The sequence below is a fragment of the Hemiscyllium ocellatum genome, chromosome 17 (genome assembly GCF_020745735.1).
Source record: "Hemiscyllium ocellatum isolate sHemOce1 chromosome 17, sHemOce1.pat.X.cur, whole genome shotgun sequence".
NCBI lineage: Eukaryota > Metazoa > Chordata > Chondrichthyes > Orectolobiformes > Hemiscylliidae > Hemiscyllium > Hemiscyllium ocellatum.
The window spans coordinates 31877331-31899232 of NC_083417.1; the positions used below are offsets into that span (position 1 = coordinate 31877331).

At 38.8% G+C, this 21902-nt stretch overlaps 1 protein-coding gene across 3 annotated transcripts in view; it reads right to left on the reverse strand.

Annotated features, from left to right (window-relative positions):
• Positions 1-295: 295 nt before the first annotated feature.
• Positions 296-21902, reverse strand: part of zfpm1 (zinc finger protein, FOG family member 1) — a 269811-nt gene continuing 248204 nt past the window's right edge. For 2 of the 3 annotated variants that reach the window (XM_060838057.1, XM_060838056.1), the window contains exons 7-10: positions 21131-21355; positions 11560-11655; positions 4592-4735; positions 296-4238 (exon numbers count right to left, since the gene is read on the reverse strand). In XM_060838057.1, the coding sequence (XP_060694040.1) occupies positions 1738-4238; positions 4592-4735; positions 11560-11655; positions 21131-21355 (2966 nt within the window). In that variant the 3' untranslated portion in view covers positions 296-1737. The remainder of the gene's footprint in view (positions 4239-4591; positions 4736-11559; positions 11656-21130; positions 21356-21902) is intronic. The other variant, XM_060838058.1, reaches the window with a different exon arrangement.

Below are 21902 nucleotides of genomic sequence, written 5' to 3' on the forward strand. Positions count from 1 at the left end.
AGCTGAATTGTGTCATTTTGTGCTCTCATTTCCATTATATTTATTCAGGCTGAACTAGCCCAGGTGGGTTGATGCCTTCTCTTCCTCTTTTCATCCTGCTTTCCTCCCAATCAAATTTAAAAGTAAGATGACATTTTTAATTTTGACAAATGCCACTGAACAAGCAACTAGCTCCTTTCTTCTAACATTGCACCTTTTGAATGAGCAACATAAAACACAATAATGATCAACAGTTATTCATGAAAATGAACATATTGATAAAGATTAGGAAACATTTACATTAAAGCACCAAGACACTATTCCATTCATTAAGCACACAATGTGCATCATAGCAATAAGCTTTATCTACAAATAATAAAATGCAAAGGAAAGGCAATTGAACCCAGGGTGCATTGAATCTACAGATCATGTACAATGAAATAATTCAAAGTAAATTCTTTTTCATAGCATTTACCAGTTTGAGTCCTGTTGTGGTAAACAAAGCTCAAAAATAAAATAAATGCTGTTGTCAGCACATTTGTGTGTTAGCGCTGGCATTGCATGTAAACCCTGATAATAAATACAACACTAATAAATAAAAATTACAGATATTATGACAACTGAATGTACTGAAAGGAAGAATGATGGGTTTATTCATGCACTAACTAAATAATTAGCAAGAGTATCACTAAATCTACACAAACTAGTTTTCAACTACTTTGCCCCCTAGTGATCGCTTTTCAATATTTCAGTAGTATCCAAATGTCAGTACTTGTGAGATAAAAATTGAGAGAGAAAGTGTGACTTTCAATATTTCTTAGGAATCATATCCAAAATTTTGACTAGATTTACAAACACTGAATTTGTCACACTAAATTCTGGCCAACATGCCTATCAAAGTCACGCCTCTCCTCGAAAGTAAGTACATCTAATAGTGAGAGAAGGTTCCAAATTCATGGCTGGAACAATATTTTTAATGTCATGGGATGTCCTGAACACCGAGAACACTGGAAGTTATATTTCATTAAAATTCCTTCAGATATTCAACCAGCACTTGTTACATTACAGTGAATTTAACATGGGTTTCTTCAATATGTAAATTTGTGGGATGCTTTTAACTAAGCTGAACATTTCCTTTCTCATTTCATAATCTGCAGGCTACTCCCCCAGATGGAAGGAAGATTAGGTGCTAGATTGTCATAAAATGATTAAAGTATAACAGTTGTATTGTTATAAACTCACCAAAAGGTTGCACATGGAATATTCTGAAAATGTTTCTGAAGAAAATCAGCATATAATTAATTTAATTTGGGAGATTAATATAAAAATATTATATTATTCAGCTGGTAAAAATGCCTCTTTCACACAGTTTCTTCAAAAGGAGCAGATTAAATACTAGGCCTGTAAACAGATGTGGAAGATCTAATTACAAACATATCCTCCATATTCAGTGCGTCAACTGAGAAAAGTATAATCTTTTAATGCACTTTACCAGCTAAGCATAGGAATTTTAAAATTATTCCAATTTAAGGGAGAAGGGAGAGATTTTTATTCAACAAATGACTCTCCATCTTGGGCCACTTCAAACTACTTACTATGATTGGAATGTTGTTAACATTTGCAACACCAGAAACGAATGTTTTGTTTTCATGATTGTTTCTAAACTGTACAGCAAATGCACAAAGACATTGAGGTGTTAGTTAATTTGTGCTAAAATTCAGAGCAAACATTCATGATACAGCTTGCAGATGCAAGAACTTATTTCACATGTTCTGCAGTATGAGAAGAACAGTAATACTTCTTGTGAGCTATAAAAGTTGAAAGACTACTGAACTTGATGTTGCACAAGCGACAGTATCTGTGATTTCCATTCTGCACTGGGCTTGGAAGCGACATCGCTGTCTGAACAGATTTGTCAACATTAATTGATGGGCTGATCAATTTGAAGCCTGGGTTCCTTGGGCTGTCAGGCACTGATAATATTTTCAAAGCAACGTTAGGGGAGGATGTTATTAAAGGTTTAGGAGAGATGTTCTGCAAAGGACTTTCAGCTGAAGATTGGGAAGAGACAGATTCTCTTTGATCTTTGGCATTTGGGATATTCTTCAGTGTTTGCACACCTGACTTTAGAGATGGGGCAGGAACTCTCAAATTCTGAGGACTGATTTCAGAAATACTGTTTGTCATGAGTTTACCTTGTGATGAAATATCCTGCATGAAACCTTCAGTTGTGCGACCAGTTGAAAGTTGCTTGAAATCATGTGTGTTCTTAAAATGATCAATAAGGTCTCCTTCAATTGGTCCATTAAGTGGGCAATAGGGACAAATGACTGAATGAGCACGCTGAGGTGCTGAGAAAGTCTTAACATGGGAGGATGACTGAGTCCCATCCTGCAAAACATCTGGACTATTGTGAGATATTCCTGGAGAGTTGTTTGGAGTAATACAGCCATGTACTACATTTGGACTTTCTAAAATACATTTCGTGCTTATATCTTTCTTTTTCAATTCTTCTGTTTGTATCTGTGGCTGAGGGTCTGTAATTTCCATCCTATTTTTTTTAGCTTTTATTGTAGCAGAAGCCTGCATCTTTACTCTGGCAAGTTTCTCCACCTTACTGTGTTGAAGAGCAGTTGCAGAGCAGTAATACTTTTTGTGAGTAAGATAATTTTCCACATTGTTAAAACTAATTTTGCAAGAGGTACATTCATGGTAGTCTGTTGAAAGATGAGAGGCTGGATTCAAAGGGGAAACATGAATCAACTGTTCTTCTTGAGTATGAGGCTTTCTGCTAAGATCAATTGGTCCATCAACATCTGAACTTGAACTTGGTGATGATGTTGCACTGGATTGAGCTGTCAACATATACCCTGTTGACAGGGAAACAGAATCAACTGACCTTGAAGAAAGTGAGAGAGCTTCTTGCTTAACTTTCAATGTTTCTACATTGTTAGATAGCCCAGTGTTTTGAAGGCTGGCAGCTGAAGGACTATGGACAGATGCTTCATTTGGCGAAGGTGGAGGAAGAGGCTGATGACTAGGACCGTGAATCTCATACAACTTTCTACGTTTACGTGTACGCACAGTTTGCTGAAGGAATGCCACCTTTCCTCCATTTGGCCTACGAAGGGGGGGGTCATGTCTTGAAGCACAATATAAACGTTTGTGAACAACATAGGTTTCATGTCGTGTAAACCTTATATTGCAGGCTTCACAAATAGTTTTTGAAGGGTCATCATCAAATTCTTCAACAGAGTTGCTTGGACTTCGACTGCCTTCACTAAATCTACTTAGGCTTTCACCTTCAGATGATGTATCCTTCATGGCACTGTCCTCTGTTTTTATTTCTGGTAGTTTGCTCTCAACATTTGATATCTTTAGGTCTCGGTCAGAATCAGTTTGTGAGGAAGAGGCCTGTTGGTTTTCCACTCCAGAAACTGGACTATGAGATAGTTGTTCAGTTCTACTTGTGGATGCAGGATCCTTTGCAGTATCATCAGCAGCAGGGTTGTCTACTTGCTGATGCCTGCTAGAACAGTAAAGCCGTTTGTGCACCAAATAGTTATTGATATTATTGAATGTAATATCACATTCATAGCATGTTGCTCCTTTTTGAATAGGTGCTCCTGCATAAAGAAGTGGATAATTGTTGACCCCTTGCTTTAGTCTGCTGTGGACCAGCTCAGACATTTTGGCTAAAATTTCTGAAGCTTGTGGAAATGTAGACGTTTCATGATTGAACATATAGGGTATTAGGACAGTGCCTTCTGGCATAACTGAACCTGTCCCGCAATGGACTGGGCTTGACGTTTGTGTTGGACTTGAACATTCAGATTTCACTTTTGCTATCAATGTACTTCTTGGTGAGGAAATACTGGAGGACCGGTCAGGAGTGGGATTTTCCTGGCTCTCCTCCATAGTCCTATCACCTTCACTTTCACACTGCAAGCTGAGAGGTTCCTCTTTGACTTCCACTACGATATTAAGCTCCTCAGGAACTTCTCTACTTAAAGCTGGAGATGCCCCATCATCTTCATCTTTTGTTTCCTCCATATTATTCTGTGATTCATTAGCTTGATGAATTTCCATGTGTTTGGCTAACTCCACAGCATTTCTTAACCTCTTGTGGCATTGATTGCACTGAAATGTATCTTGCACAACATGCAATGAAATATGTTGTTGCAAGTTTGATTCAGAATCCCCAACATACTCACACAGGTTACATCTGAGGCTCAGGGAAGAATATGCCACTTTCACATCTGTGATGAATAAATTATAAACAAAAAAAAATCAATTTTTTCAGCTTATTTAACCTCCTAAACAGCATTTTTCAGTGACATTAATTCTACTCAGCTGATTAAACATAAGTTGGACGTATTTCTAAAACTCAGTGCTACTTGCTTCGTGGTTAACAACGTTCATACTTGACTAGAAAATGAATGTTTTTCATCTTTTAGAAATAATTTTACAAAACTTCAATTTAGTAAATAATTCATTAAATAAGGAACATATTCAGTAAGGAACAAATTCAATAAATAATGCAAGCATTTGTCCTCTCACGCTGATGCCAAAGTGAGATATTTCCAGCATTGGTTTCATTTTTTTTGCTTACCTGTCATGGAAAGGGGAGGTAGACCTGATCTTGGTGAATACGAGTCACCCTTTGAACCTGGCTGACAAGTCATATGATTCGTAAGTAGATGATTGTACAGGATATCCCTTGTGGTAGAGACAAATCCACAGCCATGACAAATGCCTATGACAAACCACACAACAGACTTAGAAATAGGTGTTCTTAAATCCACATCACCTCTTAATTTTAGATGAAAGATGCAAGGCATGTATTCTTGCCTTATTCTAACATTTTCAAATCTGTACATCTATTAGTTAGAAGTTTAGGTGACTTACCTCTTAATCTCAGCAATTTATATGGAACATGAGTAAGCCATCCCACTGCCCACCCACCTTCAAGCCCTGAGACTATTCTGCCATTCGATTAGAACATAACTGATTTGTATCCTTCAAAATACCACTCAACATAACCCACTGAATCAGAGAATGTTGCCTTTGCTATTGTCTGTTTTCAACTTGCCATCCAATTACTAGCTCAAATCACACATTGCCTCCAATTCAATGTCTGTTCATTTTTGTTAATATTCTTATGTAAAACCTTACTGAATGCCTTATGGGCAATACTCATAGAGAAACTTAACAAAACAGTAAGTGAGTGACCACCTCAAAAAGTTTAGATCACAGAGGAGGCCATTCATTCTATCACGATTGCACTGCCCTCTGAAGAAACAATACATCTGGTGTCACTCCTTTGCGTTTTCCCCTTAGGTCTGCAAATGTTTCCCTTTCAGATAATCAGCTCATTCAATTCTGAAAGCCTCAGTTGAATGTAGCAACACCTCAGGTAATGTCTTCCAGATCTAAAGCACATGCTACATAAAAAGTTTTTTCTTCATGGTGCCATTGTTTCTTTTCTAACTAAATTAAATCTGAGCTGTCCGATTCTTGATCCTCCCATCAAAGGGAGCAATTTTTCTGTCTAGATATTCTGTCCAGATGCTTCAAGATGTTACATCTCTCTATCAAAGGTCTTTTCAACCATTTCTTCTCTGAAGAGAACAGGTCTAGCTTCTCATATATTTTACATAACTGAACTTCCTCATCCCCACAAGCATTCTCATGAATCTTTTCTGCACCCTCCCTAATATCTTCATTCCTTTCTAAAACGTGGTGGCCAGAACTAGATGTAATATGCCAGTTCAATCTAAACCAGTATTTCATTCAAGTTTAATGCAAAATCCCTTTTTTGTACTCCATGTCTGTATTGATGAAGTCCAGATGTCAAATGATTTCTCAACCACTCCCTCAATATGTCCTGTCACCTTCATACACCTTAACATCCCAGGCCAGACTCCCAAATTTTTATACAACTTGGTAGGCACCAGTAAATTTTGTTTTAAAGATATACAAAATTAGAAACCCTGGTTTATCACCAAAGAAATAAAAGAGCAGACGTCCACAGTTTTAATTTATGCTGTATATAAGTTAACAAAGCAAACAGCCAATACTATGGATATTATACACCATCACCAAGAATTAACATGACGCAAACATGAATTAACAAACTGTTAAGTGGCAGACAAAACCAAGACAAATTACTCAAGTTTTTCAGCAATCTATCCAGATGTTAATGACCACTATCTGTCACATTGTTCCTTAAGCGTGGTCTTCATGATGAGGGAATTGAGCTTTTCTCGTTCGAGGATACAGTTTCTGATTTCTCCCAACAGCCACTTTAACTTGGACATCCCCAATGACACCTGACTTCCCAGACCCTCCACCTCTTTTCCCAAGATTCCCACTTGATTCACCAAGCTGCACCCCAACATCAAAGCCTGAAGATTCTCATAATCCCTTACAGTGAGGACTATGGAAAAGAGCAGAAAGGGGACATGACAGCAGGCCCCAACCCCACTTTGGGAAGTCCTATTCTGAACACTGACGTAATTGCAGCTGAGTGCTTTGAGCAACAATTAGTCAAGGTAGTGATTATAAGCAGCAGCTATAGAGCTGCTCAGTTATGGACCTAACTGGGGATGTAACTATGAAGGACATATAATTAGTTCCACAAAACTAAAAGATGATTTTGTTGCTTCTTCCAGATTTTTTTTAAACAATCAGCATATTACTTCTTTCATCTCTAACAAATACTGAATTTCTACTTTTGCCTAATCAGCATTTTTGCTGCCTGCTTATTTTGTATATTGATCTCTTGTTGGGAGTGGCCCAATGTTAGCATTCTTGCTTAAATCAGATAGCTGTATGTTGAAGTCCTGCCCTGGGAAGGTGTGCTCTAAATCCAGGCTGCCACTCCATTGCCAGGCCCAAAATAATGCAGTGCCAAAGCTCCCATCTTTCCAGTGAGATGCGAAACAAAGAGCACCTTTAGCCTCTCAGGTGTGTGTATAAGATTGTATCATTCTATACTCATGCTCATCTTTGAATATACCTGGGCCAATATGTCGCCTTCAAATTAAAGTTGATAAAAAGCAGATTATATGCTAAGTATCACATTGTCAGTACTTGCTGCGTACAAGTAGACTCCAACACTTATATTGTGATCTCACTTCAAAAGTGCATCATTTGCCATGGACTATCTTCGAACATGAAAAGGACTATAAAAATGCCTGTCCAAACTTAATGAACAGGAGTGTGTATGTATATATCCAGGTGAGTTGGTTCATAAGGAGAATGACCTATGAAACTTGCATCTTTTTTTTTGGGTGTATCAAATTCAGTCTCAAAACCTTTGCTCACCAGTTCATGAGAGAGCTGATGTATGACCTAATAGGGTTCAAACACATTTGTGTACACGTAAATTGCTCAGGAAGTATAAATTTCTGATGGTCAATTCCCTTGCTTCCTGGACCTTTATGGGAATACCTCTGACTCCCGAGTTACAAACAGAGATTTTGGAATTGATAAATTAGACAAATTAAAATCTGGTCTAACACCTAGATAACAATACAAATAATATCCCTATCTCACACAAGTACCCTGCTCCTCTCCCCTAATAGAACTGCCTGTCACCTGATCACTTACCTTATCCATCTATGCATTTGATCATTCAGTTACTCACTGTCACGCTGGGCTTTTAAATTGCCACAGGGCAACTAGTGCAATAAAAGAGGACTGTCTGGCCTTCTCTCTGACAGAACACCGCACTCTCTACTTCTGGAGTGGTCAGGATCAGAAGGCCTGGCAAAAAACATGGAACTTGATGGAACCGTAGAAAAGTTTGAGCAGAAGTAATCAGATGACGATTGCCGTTCTGTGGAAGGTCCAGGCCAGAACTTAAGTCATGCAGCCACCAATTCAAACTATCTAAATTTGATGCCACAAACCAAAAGAACCAATAGACCTGAAAGTGAAAGCATACTGTCCTTCTTTAGAATCTCCAATCTGAAAAACAGACTTCAATCTGAAAAGAGATAAACTTTATTAACACCAAATGATGGAAAAGACAATTCTCCAAATTCAGTGTAAACCTAAACTACTCCTTTTATTATCTGGTTGGTCAAACAATTGTTGAAGGCATCTTTGTGGTATTATTGTATGGGATATTTTGGTCAAATAAACACCCAACTTCAATTTCCTTTATAAGGTATCTTATAAACTAATGCTTTAAGCATATCAGTTAGGTTCTGAGGTAGCAGTCTTGCTGAAGGTCTTCTCTCCTACATGAGACAATTAGTTGAAACCCTATGATTTCAAGACGCACATAACCAGCTCCAAAATAATGCAAACTAGTCAATCATTCATCTTCATGTTCAATATCTGCTGCTGTCAACTGGAAACGAGGAAATCAGCCCCCATTCCAAGACAGCATCCAGACCAGAAACCAGAACAGGGAGGGTGGAGTGTGATGTGGAAAGATGTGAGGGGCTGTGGGGATTTCTTAAGAAATTGCACAGGTCAGAAGGGAAAGGCACCCAGAATGATGTTGTATCTTCTATACTGCCTTTGTTAGCTTTTAACTAGGCAGATTTGATTTTTTCAAAGTTAAAAATCACACAACACCAGGTTATAGTCCAACAAATTTATTTGAAAGTACAAGCTTTCGGAGCACTGCTCCTTCATCAGGTAGCTAGTGAGGCAGAATCATAGGACACAGAACTTATAGTAAAAGATCAAAGTGTCATACAACCGATGCAATGTATTTAAATTTTTAATCACTCATAATGGAGATGCAGGTTTCAATTCATCAATATGCAAATCCCAGAATTGTTCTTCAGAGTCTGCATCGCATTATTGAAGAGGATGAGCACTGTGCCAAAATCTTCCCTACGCCTCTACTTCTTGCCTTTTAAGCAACCACTAAATCTTAAACAGATCATTGTTCACAGCAAACTGCCCAGCCTTCAGGACAATGTCAACCACAACACCATACAACCCTATTGTGGCAACCACTGCAAGACGTGTCAGAGTGTTGACATGGATACTACCATTACACGTGGGACACCACCCATTATGTGCACAGCAGGTACTCTCCTCGGCCAATGTTGTCTATCACATAAACTGCAGGCAAGGTTGTCCCGAGGCATGGTACACTGACGAGACCAAGCCGACACTATGACAATGGATAAATGGATACCATGTAACAATTGCCAGACAGGGATGTTCCCTCCCAGTCGGGGATCATTTCAGCAGTCAAGGACGTTCGGCCTCGGATCTTCGGGTGACCATCCTCTGAGGCGACTTCAGGATAGGCAACAACGTAGAGTTGCTGAGCAGAGGCTGACAGCCACTTTCAGTACCCCTGAGGATGGCCTCAACCAGGATCCTAGGTTCATGTCACACTATGGGTGACCCCACATTACACACTACACTACAAACACACACACTCTCTCTCTCTCTCTCTCTCTCACACACACACACACACACACACACACACACACACACACACACACACACACGTCTATGGGGTGAATTTGCATTTGTAGATTTGTATTTGCAGACACATTCTATTTTGTTCAAAAAGCACACAACCATAGGCAGTCAGTCCATGTGACATTTTATAAATTCCTACTTTGTAAACAGAATTAGTCTGACTCAAGGTTGGATACAGACAGACTCTAACCTCACAATAAACCTCAGTTTGTTGAATACTTTGCATCAATTGTGTGACACTTTGATCTTTTACTTTAAATTATGTGTCTTATGATCCTTCCCCACCTGACAAAAGAGTAGTGCTCTGAAAGCTTGTACTTTCAGATAAACCTGGTGGACTATAACCTGATGTTGTGAGATTTTTAACTTTGCTCACCTCAGTCAAACACCAGCAGCTCCAAAACTTGATTTCTCAAGCAATGACAAAGCATTCACGTATATGCAAAATGTGTACCCTCTAATAGCAGCACAAATACGATGATATTCTGTAAAGTTATTACACACCTCTGGAACAGAAGAGCTTGACACAAACGTCATAGTCTTTGTCTCATTATTGCTTGCAGGATCTTGCTATACATTAATTAGTGTTTTTTTTCTTCTGTAGTTAAGTATATTTAGTCACCAAAATTGAACACTAATTCACTTGCAGAAAAACATCTTGGCAATATCTTGTATTTGTGAAAGGTGATTTTCATTCTTTATTTAAGAACATTGAATTGTTATTTGCTGAGAGATTGGAACTATTAACCTTTTCTTGAAGGCAGAGAAAGCAACAAGTTATTCATCAAAATTCTTGAAGTTTAACATTTGTAGAATTATGAGGTAACAAATTTCTTGAAGGAACTATATTGATGTACCTATAACCACTTAACTATTTATATACTATTCAAAGTAGAACTTAAGTGTAATTTTAGATTTATGTGACTACTTTAGACTTCAACATATTAATGTTTTGTTATACAATTGTGGCTGTGAAAACCACATTCTGAATTTATAAGGTGGGCATCATCTAAAGTAGGGCATGAAAAATTAATTCTATTTAGCTTTTTTGCACAAAAGCTCAGTTTAAACTATATTTTTACTTTGTGCTGAGCTGAATCAGAGCTCAGATGGTGGTACGTAATTGAGATAGTTGAAAATTAGACATTCTGTTTGTAGTTTGGGAACCAAAGCAAAAGTGAGGACTGCAGATGCTGGAAACCAAAGTTTAGATCAGAGTGGTGCTGGAAAAGCACAGCAGGTCAGGCAGCATCCGAGGAGCAGGAAAATTGACGTTTTGGGCAAAAGCCCTTCATCAACCTTTACAATTCTGACTTACATATCCACAACTGTGTGCCTCTGTTGGTGAAAATACATTAAAAGGCTTCCATTACTCTTCACTGCCTCATACTTTTCAAAAATAAAACAACTGCATAAACTTTAGTTAAAGTAAAACACAAAAATAAAGATTGATTTTAGATGGAGATTTCATTTTCCTGAAATAGTATTATGTTTTTCCTAAACCAAATATTCCAGATAGAGATATCCCAAACCTTATAAAAATAAATACCATTGGAATAAAGAAAGCTTTCAAGCAAACTGGACAAGAGCCCAAACTGTAAATAAGATTATGACTTTGCCAATGTAGCTGAGCTTGGAGGTATGGCTTGGACCTGTCTGGAAGAACAGCAATATATAAATTACTTGCCTTTGAATCAGAACATCTGGGTTTTAATCTCATGGCTGTCTAATATTTAGAGATGGTAGTATCAGCCAGCTGAACTCTGATCACCAGATGAACCATCATACTAACACAAACGTTTCCATTTCAAGTGGATGGAAAGCTAGAGAGTCTGGAATGTACAATCCATTTCACCTCTCACACTGGATATCCAGGAAATTAGTCACACTCCCACCTTCGAATGTGTGACAGTTAGCAGATTTAGAGAAGAGGTGAAAGTGCATGAGTTTTAATTAAGCATTTGAATTAGTTATTTGATATTACTACCATCAGTTGAATTGAACAATACATGATACTTTGGAGAAGATCTATTTGAATTGAAAAGTTCATTACACATGGGGGATCTAGAAACTAAAAGTCTCAAGTAGATAGAATTGCTGGCTTGAAAAGTAAATTACCATTCAGGGTGTCCATGTGTACTTTCAGGTGTCGCTCACAGTTTGCCTTTGTTGTAAATGCTGATAGACAGATTAGACACACAAATGGCCTTTCACCTGATTAATAAGAGAACAAACAACAGTCTGAAAACCAAAGACAATGAAAAAGTTGAAAGGCATAAGTTTTTAAAATAGTGAACATGGAACAATTCCAGTACCCACTTTCTATTTTTGTCTGTTTTACAGGAAATACTGCAAAGTCAGTATATACAGATCAGGTACCACATCAATATTTAATTCAGTTCAAGCTGAACTGATGCAGCTTACAGCATGAAAATTAATTTCACATCAATTTAAATGCTAGAATCTCCTTTCTTGCCCTGCAATATTTTAGGAATCTAATTGTACTACTTTTTTAAAAAACATACTGCACCCTCCACCTCCGCAATCTAATTTCACAATTCCAACTTTTGTTACTGCTACTTCTAGCACCTTTCCTCCAGCTCTATTGTCATTTGTAATGTTACACATTCCTTTTTATCCTTTTTAGTCAGGTGAGGCCATGTCTCTAACTGCTTGGCCACTCGGATGTCAAAAGAAATATTTCGATCCCATCTATAAAATCCATTATAAGTGAATTTCACCATTAATGTGTAGCAAGGTATGCCCCCAGAAGGGTTAGCCAGTTTTTAAAAAAAATTACATTTGGAAATGAAGATGCTGGTCATATTGGAGCTCCATTCAAGACAAGTCTGACCAATACATGACATTTGCAATTTTTAAAGAGTCTTTTTTTGACACTTAGCAACATCTCAATGAAGATCTTTCTCATGTTCTCAGATTATTATTGTTTTCAGTCATGAAATTACAAAGAAGTAACCTCCCAGAATTACACAGAAAAATACAGGGCTAAAGAAATGAATATTTCATGAGGAATAAAAGTGTAAAATGCTGGGGAAGCTCAGCAGGTCAGGCAGTGTCTGTGGAGATTTCTTTAACTTCAGGTGTTTTGCAGCATTCTGTGTTATATCATGTCACTGCTTGTCAGAATTTGGACTTAAAAACATAAACTTTGTTTTTGTCTCCATAGATGCTGCCAGGCCTGTTGAGTTTCTCCAGTCACTTCCTGTTTTTGTTTCAGATCACCAGCATCAGCAGGACGTTGAACTTTGTTTTATTTTAATACTTCTTACGGCTTAGGTCAACACTTTTCCACCTCAATGTGCTTGCTGGTTTTCTTAATTTCATCTCAGGTTTCACTTTTCTAGGCCAAAATAAAGATTTGCTATCAGAGAGCAAAACTATAGTTTAGTGCTCTATCGATTTACATTCTCCTCCTCTGACAAAAACCCACTTCATTACAATCCTTTATAATTTATACAAGTGGGATATGTGCAAGTCCTTTACAAAGCAGTGAAGGTGGTAGCTATGGAAGGCAATTGTGTTCATGAAAGACAAAAATTCCTGCATATTAAGATAAGCCATATTCTCAACTTGGTTTACTTCACATGTTGTGTTTGCGCTAAATCACTTATTCAGAAACGTTTGTCTAAACATGAAATAGCCACTGTGAATCCATCTAAAATGTAAACTCTAATCTTATACTAACTTGGAAAAACTACTTAAGAGCTGGTTTCACTTGTTATGAGATTGGAAAAAAATAAGTTAACAAACAATATGCTGTTACTGTCTACTTTTATCTGGAGAAACTGTGGAATCTTTTAATTTTACTTTTATTTTTGACTGAGGACTAAATTGGAAAACATTTACTGTACCAAGTTTACCAGCAACACGTAGCTGATTGGTTTGTGGGTGGGAATTATACAGAGAGAAGGCTTCAGACTTCCGTAAGGGGAGGTGGTGTTGTTGTACCTCTCTTTCCTGTAAACTCTTGTAGTTAAAGATTTTTCTGACCATTTGCTGCAAGCTGCTGACTTTAACCAATACATCAGAAACTTTATAATTTGTGAACTAGCCACTCTGAGCCTCCTGTGAAAAGTGAAAAAACCTGAAGGAACTGTTTAGAAAACTAAAGAACTTGGGAAACAAAAGGGAACTGTGTAATGAATCCAGAGGTTGGGTGCCAATGATCAGTTTCACCAGCACTTTTCACCTCTCCTCCACCAATATCTTCCTTAGTTACATGCGGTGTGTGTGTGTGTGTGTGTGTGTGTGTGTGTGTGTGTGTGTGTGTGTGTGTGAGAGAGAGAGAGAGAGAGAGAGAGACAGAAAAAGGGGGTTTTAGATGAGGATAAGAGTTTTAACTAATAACTTATATATTGACAGTTCATAGTTGTTTACTATATTTGTAATAAATAATAGTTCATGTTAAGTACAGAATCCTGGTCTGCATTTTCTGTTAACTTGAGTCTGACTCTATCAGGGAGGTGAACTGGGACTTTGCGTACTTTTTATAATTTTCTTTCAATCTTTGGGATGACTCCAGGGATAATTGGGCTTGATTTTCAATGTGCTGCCATACCAGATCATACACATGAACCTGTGCCTCCAGCATTCTCTTATATCATATTGCTGCTTCAGTATCACCACTATCAAATTCCCATCTGACAGTGGAGACCAAATACAGAGAAACCTCAACAATCCGACATTCGATTAACTGAAATCAGATTATCCGAACAAGATCGTGAAGTCCCGATGCTTGGCTAACTATGTTATCCGGCATTCGATTATCCGAATGAAATACCCCGCCCGTGTCCTTCGGATAATCGAGGCTTCTTTGTAAACAGGTGAGAACCATCTTAATTCTGTTTTATATGAAAATTCCAGAGAAGCTAAATTACAAATTCGGTCGGTGGAACTTAGATGTGCAAGAACCTTCTTTTAAGCTTGAGGAGTTACTTAATAGGATTCTTCAAAATTCTGACAAGCTTTGATACACAGTAGATACAGTGTGTCTACTTATGGAGAAAAGCAAATTATACAACTTCATTATTGCTGTGTTGGAATTTTCCACTTGACCTGGTGAAACTTTCCTGCTTCTACTATTGTTTCAATCTTGTCAAATATTGGAGTTAATTATTCGGAGTAAACAGGATTTAAAAGTAGTTTACCGAAAAGCAGAATCACATGGAAATACTGCAATCATCTGCCCAACTGTTTTGAGGAGCTAAAACCAGTCATCTGATGGGAGGCTACGTATTGTGATGTACTTCTCAAAATAGATATTTGCCCAGAAGCTCATGAAAAACATAAACTTGCATTTATACGTCATCTTTCATAAACTTAACAAGTTCAAAACTTATGAAGAGCAAATTAATGACAACTGTATCAATAATTGCAGGGCAAGTTGCCAATCAATTTTCACATAACAGGCCCTCACAAATTTCAAAATAAACTATCAAAAAATCTGTCTTTGGGATGTTGATGGAGGGAAAAAAAACTGATAAGTTGGGAGAACACAACTGCTCTACTTTAAGCATCTTCACGGGATTTTTAATATTCATTTAAGGTGGACAGCACATTGAGTTAATGTCATTCAAAAAAATGTGACACATCTTAAACTTAAACACACTCCGCACTCTTTTCAACTGTCAGTTTAAAGTACATGCTCAAGTCTGACTCAGTGGAAACAGTGCTATGACTGAACCAAGGCTGACACCAACAACCAGGTTGCTATTTAAGATTTCATGGTCAGGTTAAAATATTATATCGAGGAATTTATTAAACTGAAAAGTACAACTTAGTGGTCATTTATTGAAGTAATAATGTTATAGTGAGGAAGTTTTGGAATTATTAAAATTTTTAATTTGAGTGCTTTTGGATTCAGAAATTATTTATTTGTATGATTGCAAATTTGCATCTTTGTTTAACTATAAACTATTAAGGTGTGGGGGGGGTGTGGGAACCAGGGAGATAGTGAGAAAATATATCAATCTGAGATTGGTACAGTTGAGAAAATAAGCGAGTCAAACAGTCAGGGGAGGCAGGGACAAAGCAAAGAGCAAGGTAGGATTGATAAATTAAACTGCATTTATTTCAATGCAAGGGGCCGAACAGGGAAGGCAGATGTACTCAGGACATGGTGAGGAACATGGGACTGGGATATCATAGCAATTACAGAAACATGGCTCAGGGATGGACAGGACAGGCAGCTTAATGCTGCAGGACACAAATCCTACTGGAAGGACAGAAAGGGAGGCAAGCGAGGAGGGGGAGTGGCGTTTTTGATAAGGGATAACATTACAGCTGTACTGAGGGAGGATATTCCCAGAAATACATCCAGGGAAGTTACTTGGGTGGAACTGAGAAATAAGAAAGGGATGATTACCTTACTGGGATTGTATTATAGATCCCCTAATAGTCAGAGGGAAATTGAGAAACAGATTTGTAAGGAGATTTCAGTTTTCTGTAAGAATAATAGGGTGGTTATGGTGGGGGATTTTAACTTTCCAAACATAGACGGGAACTGCCATAATGTTGAGGGTTTAGATGGAGAGGAATTTGTTAAGCGTGTACAAGAAAATATTCTGATTCATATGTGGATGTACCTACGAGAGAAGGTGCAAAACTTGACCTACTCTTGGAAAATAAGGCAGGGCAGGTGACTGAAGTGTCAGTGGGGGAGCACTTTGGGGCCAGCGACCATAATTCTATTAGTTTTGAAATACTGATGGAAAAGGATAGACCAGACATAAAAGCTGAAGTTCTAAATTGGAGGAAGGCTATTTTGACGGTATTAGGCCAGAACTTTCAAAAATTGACTGGGGGCAGATGTTCGCTGCAAAATGGGAAGCCTTCAGAAATGAGATAACGAGACAGCAACAACAGAATATTGCTGTTTGGGTGAAAGGAAAAGGCTGGTAGGTGTAGGGAATGCTGGATGACAGAAGAAATTGAGGATCTGGTTAAAAAACAAGAGGGAAGCATATGCCAGGTATTGACAGAATAGATCAAGTGAATCCTTAGAAGTGTACGATGGCAGTAGGAGTATACTTAAGAAATAAATCAGGAGGGCAAAAAGGGGACGTGAGATAGCTTTGGCAAAGAGAGGTAAAGAGAATCCAAATGCATTTTACAAATACGTTAGGGACAAAGGGTAATTAGAAAAAGAATAGGGCCCCTCAAAGGTGGCCTTTGTGTGAAGTCGCTGGAGATGGGGGACATTCTAAACAAGTATTTTGCATCAGTGTTTACTGTGGAAAAGGATATGGAAGATATAGAGTGTAGGGAAATAGATGGTGACATCTTGAAAAATGTCCACATTACAGAGGAGGAAGTGCTGGATATCTGGAAACACATGAAAGTGGATAAATCCCCAGGACCTGATCAGGTGTACCCCAGAACTCTGTGGGAAGCTAGGGAAATGATTGCTGGGCTCATTGCAGAGATATTTGTATCATCGATAGTTACAGGTGAGGTGCCGGAAGACTGGAGGCTGGCTAACGCGGTGCCACTATTTAAGAAAGGGGTTAAGGACAAGCCAGGGAACGATAGACCAGTGAGCCTGATGTCGGTGGTGGGCAAGTTGTTGGAGGGAATCCTGAGGGACAGGATGTACATGCATTTGGAAAGGCAAGGACTGATTAGCAATAGCCAGCACGGCGTGGGAAATCATGTCTCACAAACCTGATTGAGTTTTTTGAAGAAGTAAAAAAGAGCATTGATGAGGACAGAGTGGTGGACGTGATCCATATGTACTTCATTAAGGCGTTCGACAAGGTTCCCCATGGGAGACTGGTTAGGAAGGTTAGATCTCAGGGAATACAAGGAAAACTTGCCAATTGGATACTGAACTGGCTCAAAGGTAGAAGACAGAGGTTAGTGGTGGAGGGTTGTTTTTCAGACTGGAGGCCTGTGACCACTGGAGTGCCACAAGGATTGGTGCTGGGTCCGCTACTTTTCATTATTTATATAAATGTTTTAGATGTGAGCAACAGGTATAGTTAATAAGTTTGCAGATGACACCAAAATTGGAGGTGTAGTGGACAGCGAAGGTGGTTACTTCAGATTACAACAGGATCTTGACCAGATGGGCCAATGGGCTGAGAAGTGGCAGATGGAGTTTAGTCCAGATAAATGAGAGGTGCTGCATTTTGGGAAAGCAAGTCTTAGCAGGACTTATACACTTAATGGTAAGATCCTTGGGAGTGTTGCTGAACAGAGACCTTGGAGTGCAGGTTCATAGCTCCTTGAAAGTGGAGTCACAGTCAGATAGGATAGTGAAAGTGGCATTTGGTATGCTTTCCTTAAATGGTCACAGTATTGAGTACAGGAGTTGGGAGTCATATCGCGGCTGCATAGGAAATCGGTTAGGCCATATATGGAATATTGCGTGCAATTCTGGTCTCCTAGGGAGATGTTGAATAGACTGGGGCTGTTTTCCCTGGCGCCTCGGAGCCTGAGGGTTGACCTTGTAGATGTTTATAAAATCATGAGGAGCATGGATAGGATACGTAGACAAAATCTCTTCCCTGGGGTCAGGGAGCCCAGAACTAGAGGGCATAGGTTTAAGGTGAGAGGGGAAAGATATAACAGCGACCTAAACTACAACCTTTTCATGCTGAGTGTGGTACGTGTATGGAATGAATTGCCAGAGGAAATGGTGGAGGATAGGACGATTGTAACATTTAAAAGGCATTTGGATGGGTATATGAATAGGAAGGGTTTGGAGAGATATGGGCTGGGTGCTGGCAGGTGGGACTAGACTGGGTTGGGACATCTGGTCGGCATGGACGAGTTGGACTGAAGGGTCTGTTTCTGTGCTGAACAACTCTATGACTCTATACATAATCATTCACATTTTATAATTTGAACAAAGCAAACGAATCATTTCTGCTTTTTACATATAATACATTAGTGCATCATCGTACAATACAGTTGTTAAATCAACAGATTAGTCAAAGAGGAATAAATTAATAAGTTAGAAAGGGAAGAAACATTTGTTTCAATAATCCATGACAGCCAACTACAATTGCAGTCACATTTCAGATAATTAGTTTTACACAAGAACAAACCTAACTTAAACTTCAAGATATAAGAGAAATGAATCAACTTAAAACTTTTCAGGAATTCATCATTACGTAAATCTTGGATTTGCTACTGTGTTATTGGACATTGAAAATGGCTGCCAAATTCTGGTCTTCATGGTATGTATTTTCAGTGCTTTTGGCATCTTGTCTGTGGAATGCAACTGTATTTTTTGTGACCATAATATCACTAAAGTCACCAAAGCCAGAACCACAAAGTATTATTTCTGGAACTCAGGGCATTCCTGCCAGATTTTGAATATGCTATATGGTTAATTGTACAAGAAATGCCTCTTTGGATTTGTGAAATGATATTATGTCAGCATGTTGTTGGTTCATATAAGGATTGTGCATAAAAACTCTCAATATCCTATTTAAGAAAGTCAAAAAGACACTAGAAACAGTGCAGAGGACGTTCACTTGATGCTTCCTGGAATGAAAGAGTTTTCATAAAAGCAAAGGTTGGTCAGGTTGGATTTCTAGCCATTGGAGTTTCAAAGAATGAGAATTGATCTTATTGAAGCATACAAGGTACTGAAGAAAACTGACAGGGTGAATGCTGTGAAAATGTTTCCGCTTTTTGGAGAAACTCAAACTAGTAAAGCAAGGGGAACAAAGTAAGGGGTCTCCCTTAAAATAGAGACGAGGAGGATAATTTTCTCTTAAGGTTGTGGCCATCTCTTCTGCAGCAAGAGTCACTAGGTATTTTTAAAGGAAGTAGAAGATGGATTACAGGGCTGGCTGGAAAATGGACTTCAGACCACAACCAGATCAGCCAGGAATTTACCAAATACTAGAGCAGGCTTGAAGGCTGAATGGCCTTCTCCTGTTCTTAGTTTTTATGTTCATTCATCTGTATTAAAAATAGTATCGGTCAATACAAGTTTCTGGTATTCATGAACTTTGGCTTGATTAATTTGTTCTGGCTGCCATTCTTTTAAAATGGATTGTTTTAGTTTCAAACTAGAGATAAATGCGAGGTGCTGCATTTTGGAAAAGCAAATCTTAGCACTTAATGGTAAGATCCTAGGAAGTGCTGCTGAACAAAGAGACCTTAGAGTGAAGGTTCATAGCTCCTTGAAAGTGGAATCACAGGTAGATAGGATAGTGAAGGCGACATTTGGTATGCTTTCCTTTATTGGTCAGAGTATTGAGTACAGGAGTTGGGAGGTCATGTTGCAGCTATACAGGACATTGGTTAGGCCACTGTTGGAATACTGCGTGCAATTCTGGTCTCCTTCCTATCGGAAAGATTAGATTACTTACAGTGTGGAAACAGGCCCTTCAGCCCAACAAACCCACACTGACCCATCCCCCTACATTTACCCCTTCACCTAACACTACGGGCAATTTAGCATGGCCAATTCACCTAACCTGCACATTTTTTTGGACTGAGAGGGGAAACCGGAGTACCCGGAGGAAACCCACGCAGACACTGGGAGAATGTGCAAATAGTTGCCTGAGGCAGGAATTGGACCTGGGTCTCTGGTGCTGTGAGGCAGCAGTGTTAATCACTGTGCCACTCATAATATAAGGCTTACTTTTAGATTAGATTAGATTCCCTACAGTGTGGAAATAGGCCCTTTGGCCCAACACGTCCACACCGACCCTCCGAAGAGTAACCCACCTGACCCACTGCTCTATATTTACCCCTGACTAATCCAAAAATCCACCTAACACGATGGGCAATTTAGCATGGCCAATTTACCTAACCTGCACACCTTTGGACTATGGGGGGAAACCGGAGCACCCCGAGGAAACCCACACAGACACGGGAGAATGTGCAAACTCCACACAGACAGTTGCCCAAGGAGAGATTTGAACCCGGGTCCCTGGTGCTGTGAGGCAGCAGTGCCAACCACTGAATCACTGTGCTGCCCCATAAAGTTGTTGTGAAACTTGAAAGTGTTCAGAAAAGGTTTACAAGGATGCTGCCAGGGTTGCAGGATTTGACTATAGAGAGAGGCCAAAAAGGCTGGGGCTGTTTTCCCTGGATGAGGTGTGACCTTATAGAGGTTTACAAAATTATGAGGGGCATGGATAGGGTAAATAGGCAAAGTTTTTTCCCTAAGGTCAGGGAATCTAGAACTAGAGGGCATAGGTTTAGGGGGAGAGAGGAAAGATATAAAAGAGACCTAAGGGGCTTCTTTTTCACACAGTGGGTGGTATGTGTATGGAATGAGCTGCCAGAGGAAGTAGTGGAGGATGGTACAATTGCAACATTTAAAAGGCATTTGGATGGGTATATGAATAGGAAGGGTTTGGAGGGATATGGGCCAGGTGCTGTCAGGTGAGACTAGATTGGGTTTGGATATCTGGTGGCGTGGATGGGTTTGACCGAAGGGTCTGTTTCTATGCTGTACATCTCTATGACTCTATAATATCAAATTGAAGCACACGGCTCCTTGAAGTGCATATATTCCAGCAATGATGTTTTGGTTTAATTAAAGTCCACTTTTGTCTCACTATTTGAAGTCTTCCATATTGAATTATTTGTCAAATTAAGTTCCAATCCAGCACCTTGTAACCTGATTGTACACCTAAATTATTTCAAAATGAGATCTGCTGTATTAAAATAAGTTATCCTTAGTTATAAATTTACTTACCACTGTGACTACGAACATGAATTTCCAGGGAACTGGCACTGGGACAGCTTTTGTTGCATTGTGGGAAGGGACAGATGCGCTCATGTGGAGAAGGATCCTTGAGCTTTTCCTCTGTAGGAGTGGATGTAGATTTTTGCCGGCTTGCACAGTAATACATCAGGTGAGCTTGTAGGTTTCTTTCACTTCGATACCAAATCCCACAGGATTTACAAGGAAAGATGTCCTCTGGAGCAATCAAATTTAAAATAAATATTTTTAGGAGTTACAAACAGGACTTCAACAAGTTAGCAAAATTACTTTTGATTTTTTTTATGATGAGGAACTTTATCTTGTTGGTCTAGACCACAAAGAAGACGATGTGCAGGTAATCTAATCCAGACATCAATTAACAATACATTATGCTGCAATTAGAGAAAAAGCTATCCCGTGATGATCCTCCTCTGGATCCCCTCTTTATGTGGAGTAGCACCTATCATTCACTTAGTCTTTTATCACATTGACATGGCTATGGTGGTCAACTCAAGACCTACAGGGGCGATTATCAATGCAAACCAATAATTCACTACAATAATGCCACAGATCTTCAGATATAGATTTAATTACCCCTCAATGATGAAGTTCATCTGGAAATTTTATAGATATTTTAAATACAGAACAAGCGGACTATTAATCGATAATCACTTAAGATTTACTGATGCCATTAGTACTCTGAAATGTCGTATTGCATGAGGTGTGAAATTAATAGATTTGTTTTATAGGTCATATGCAAAAT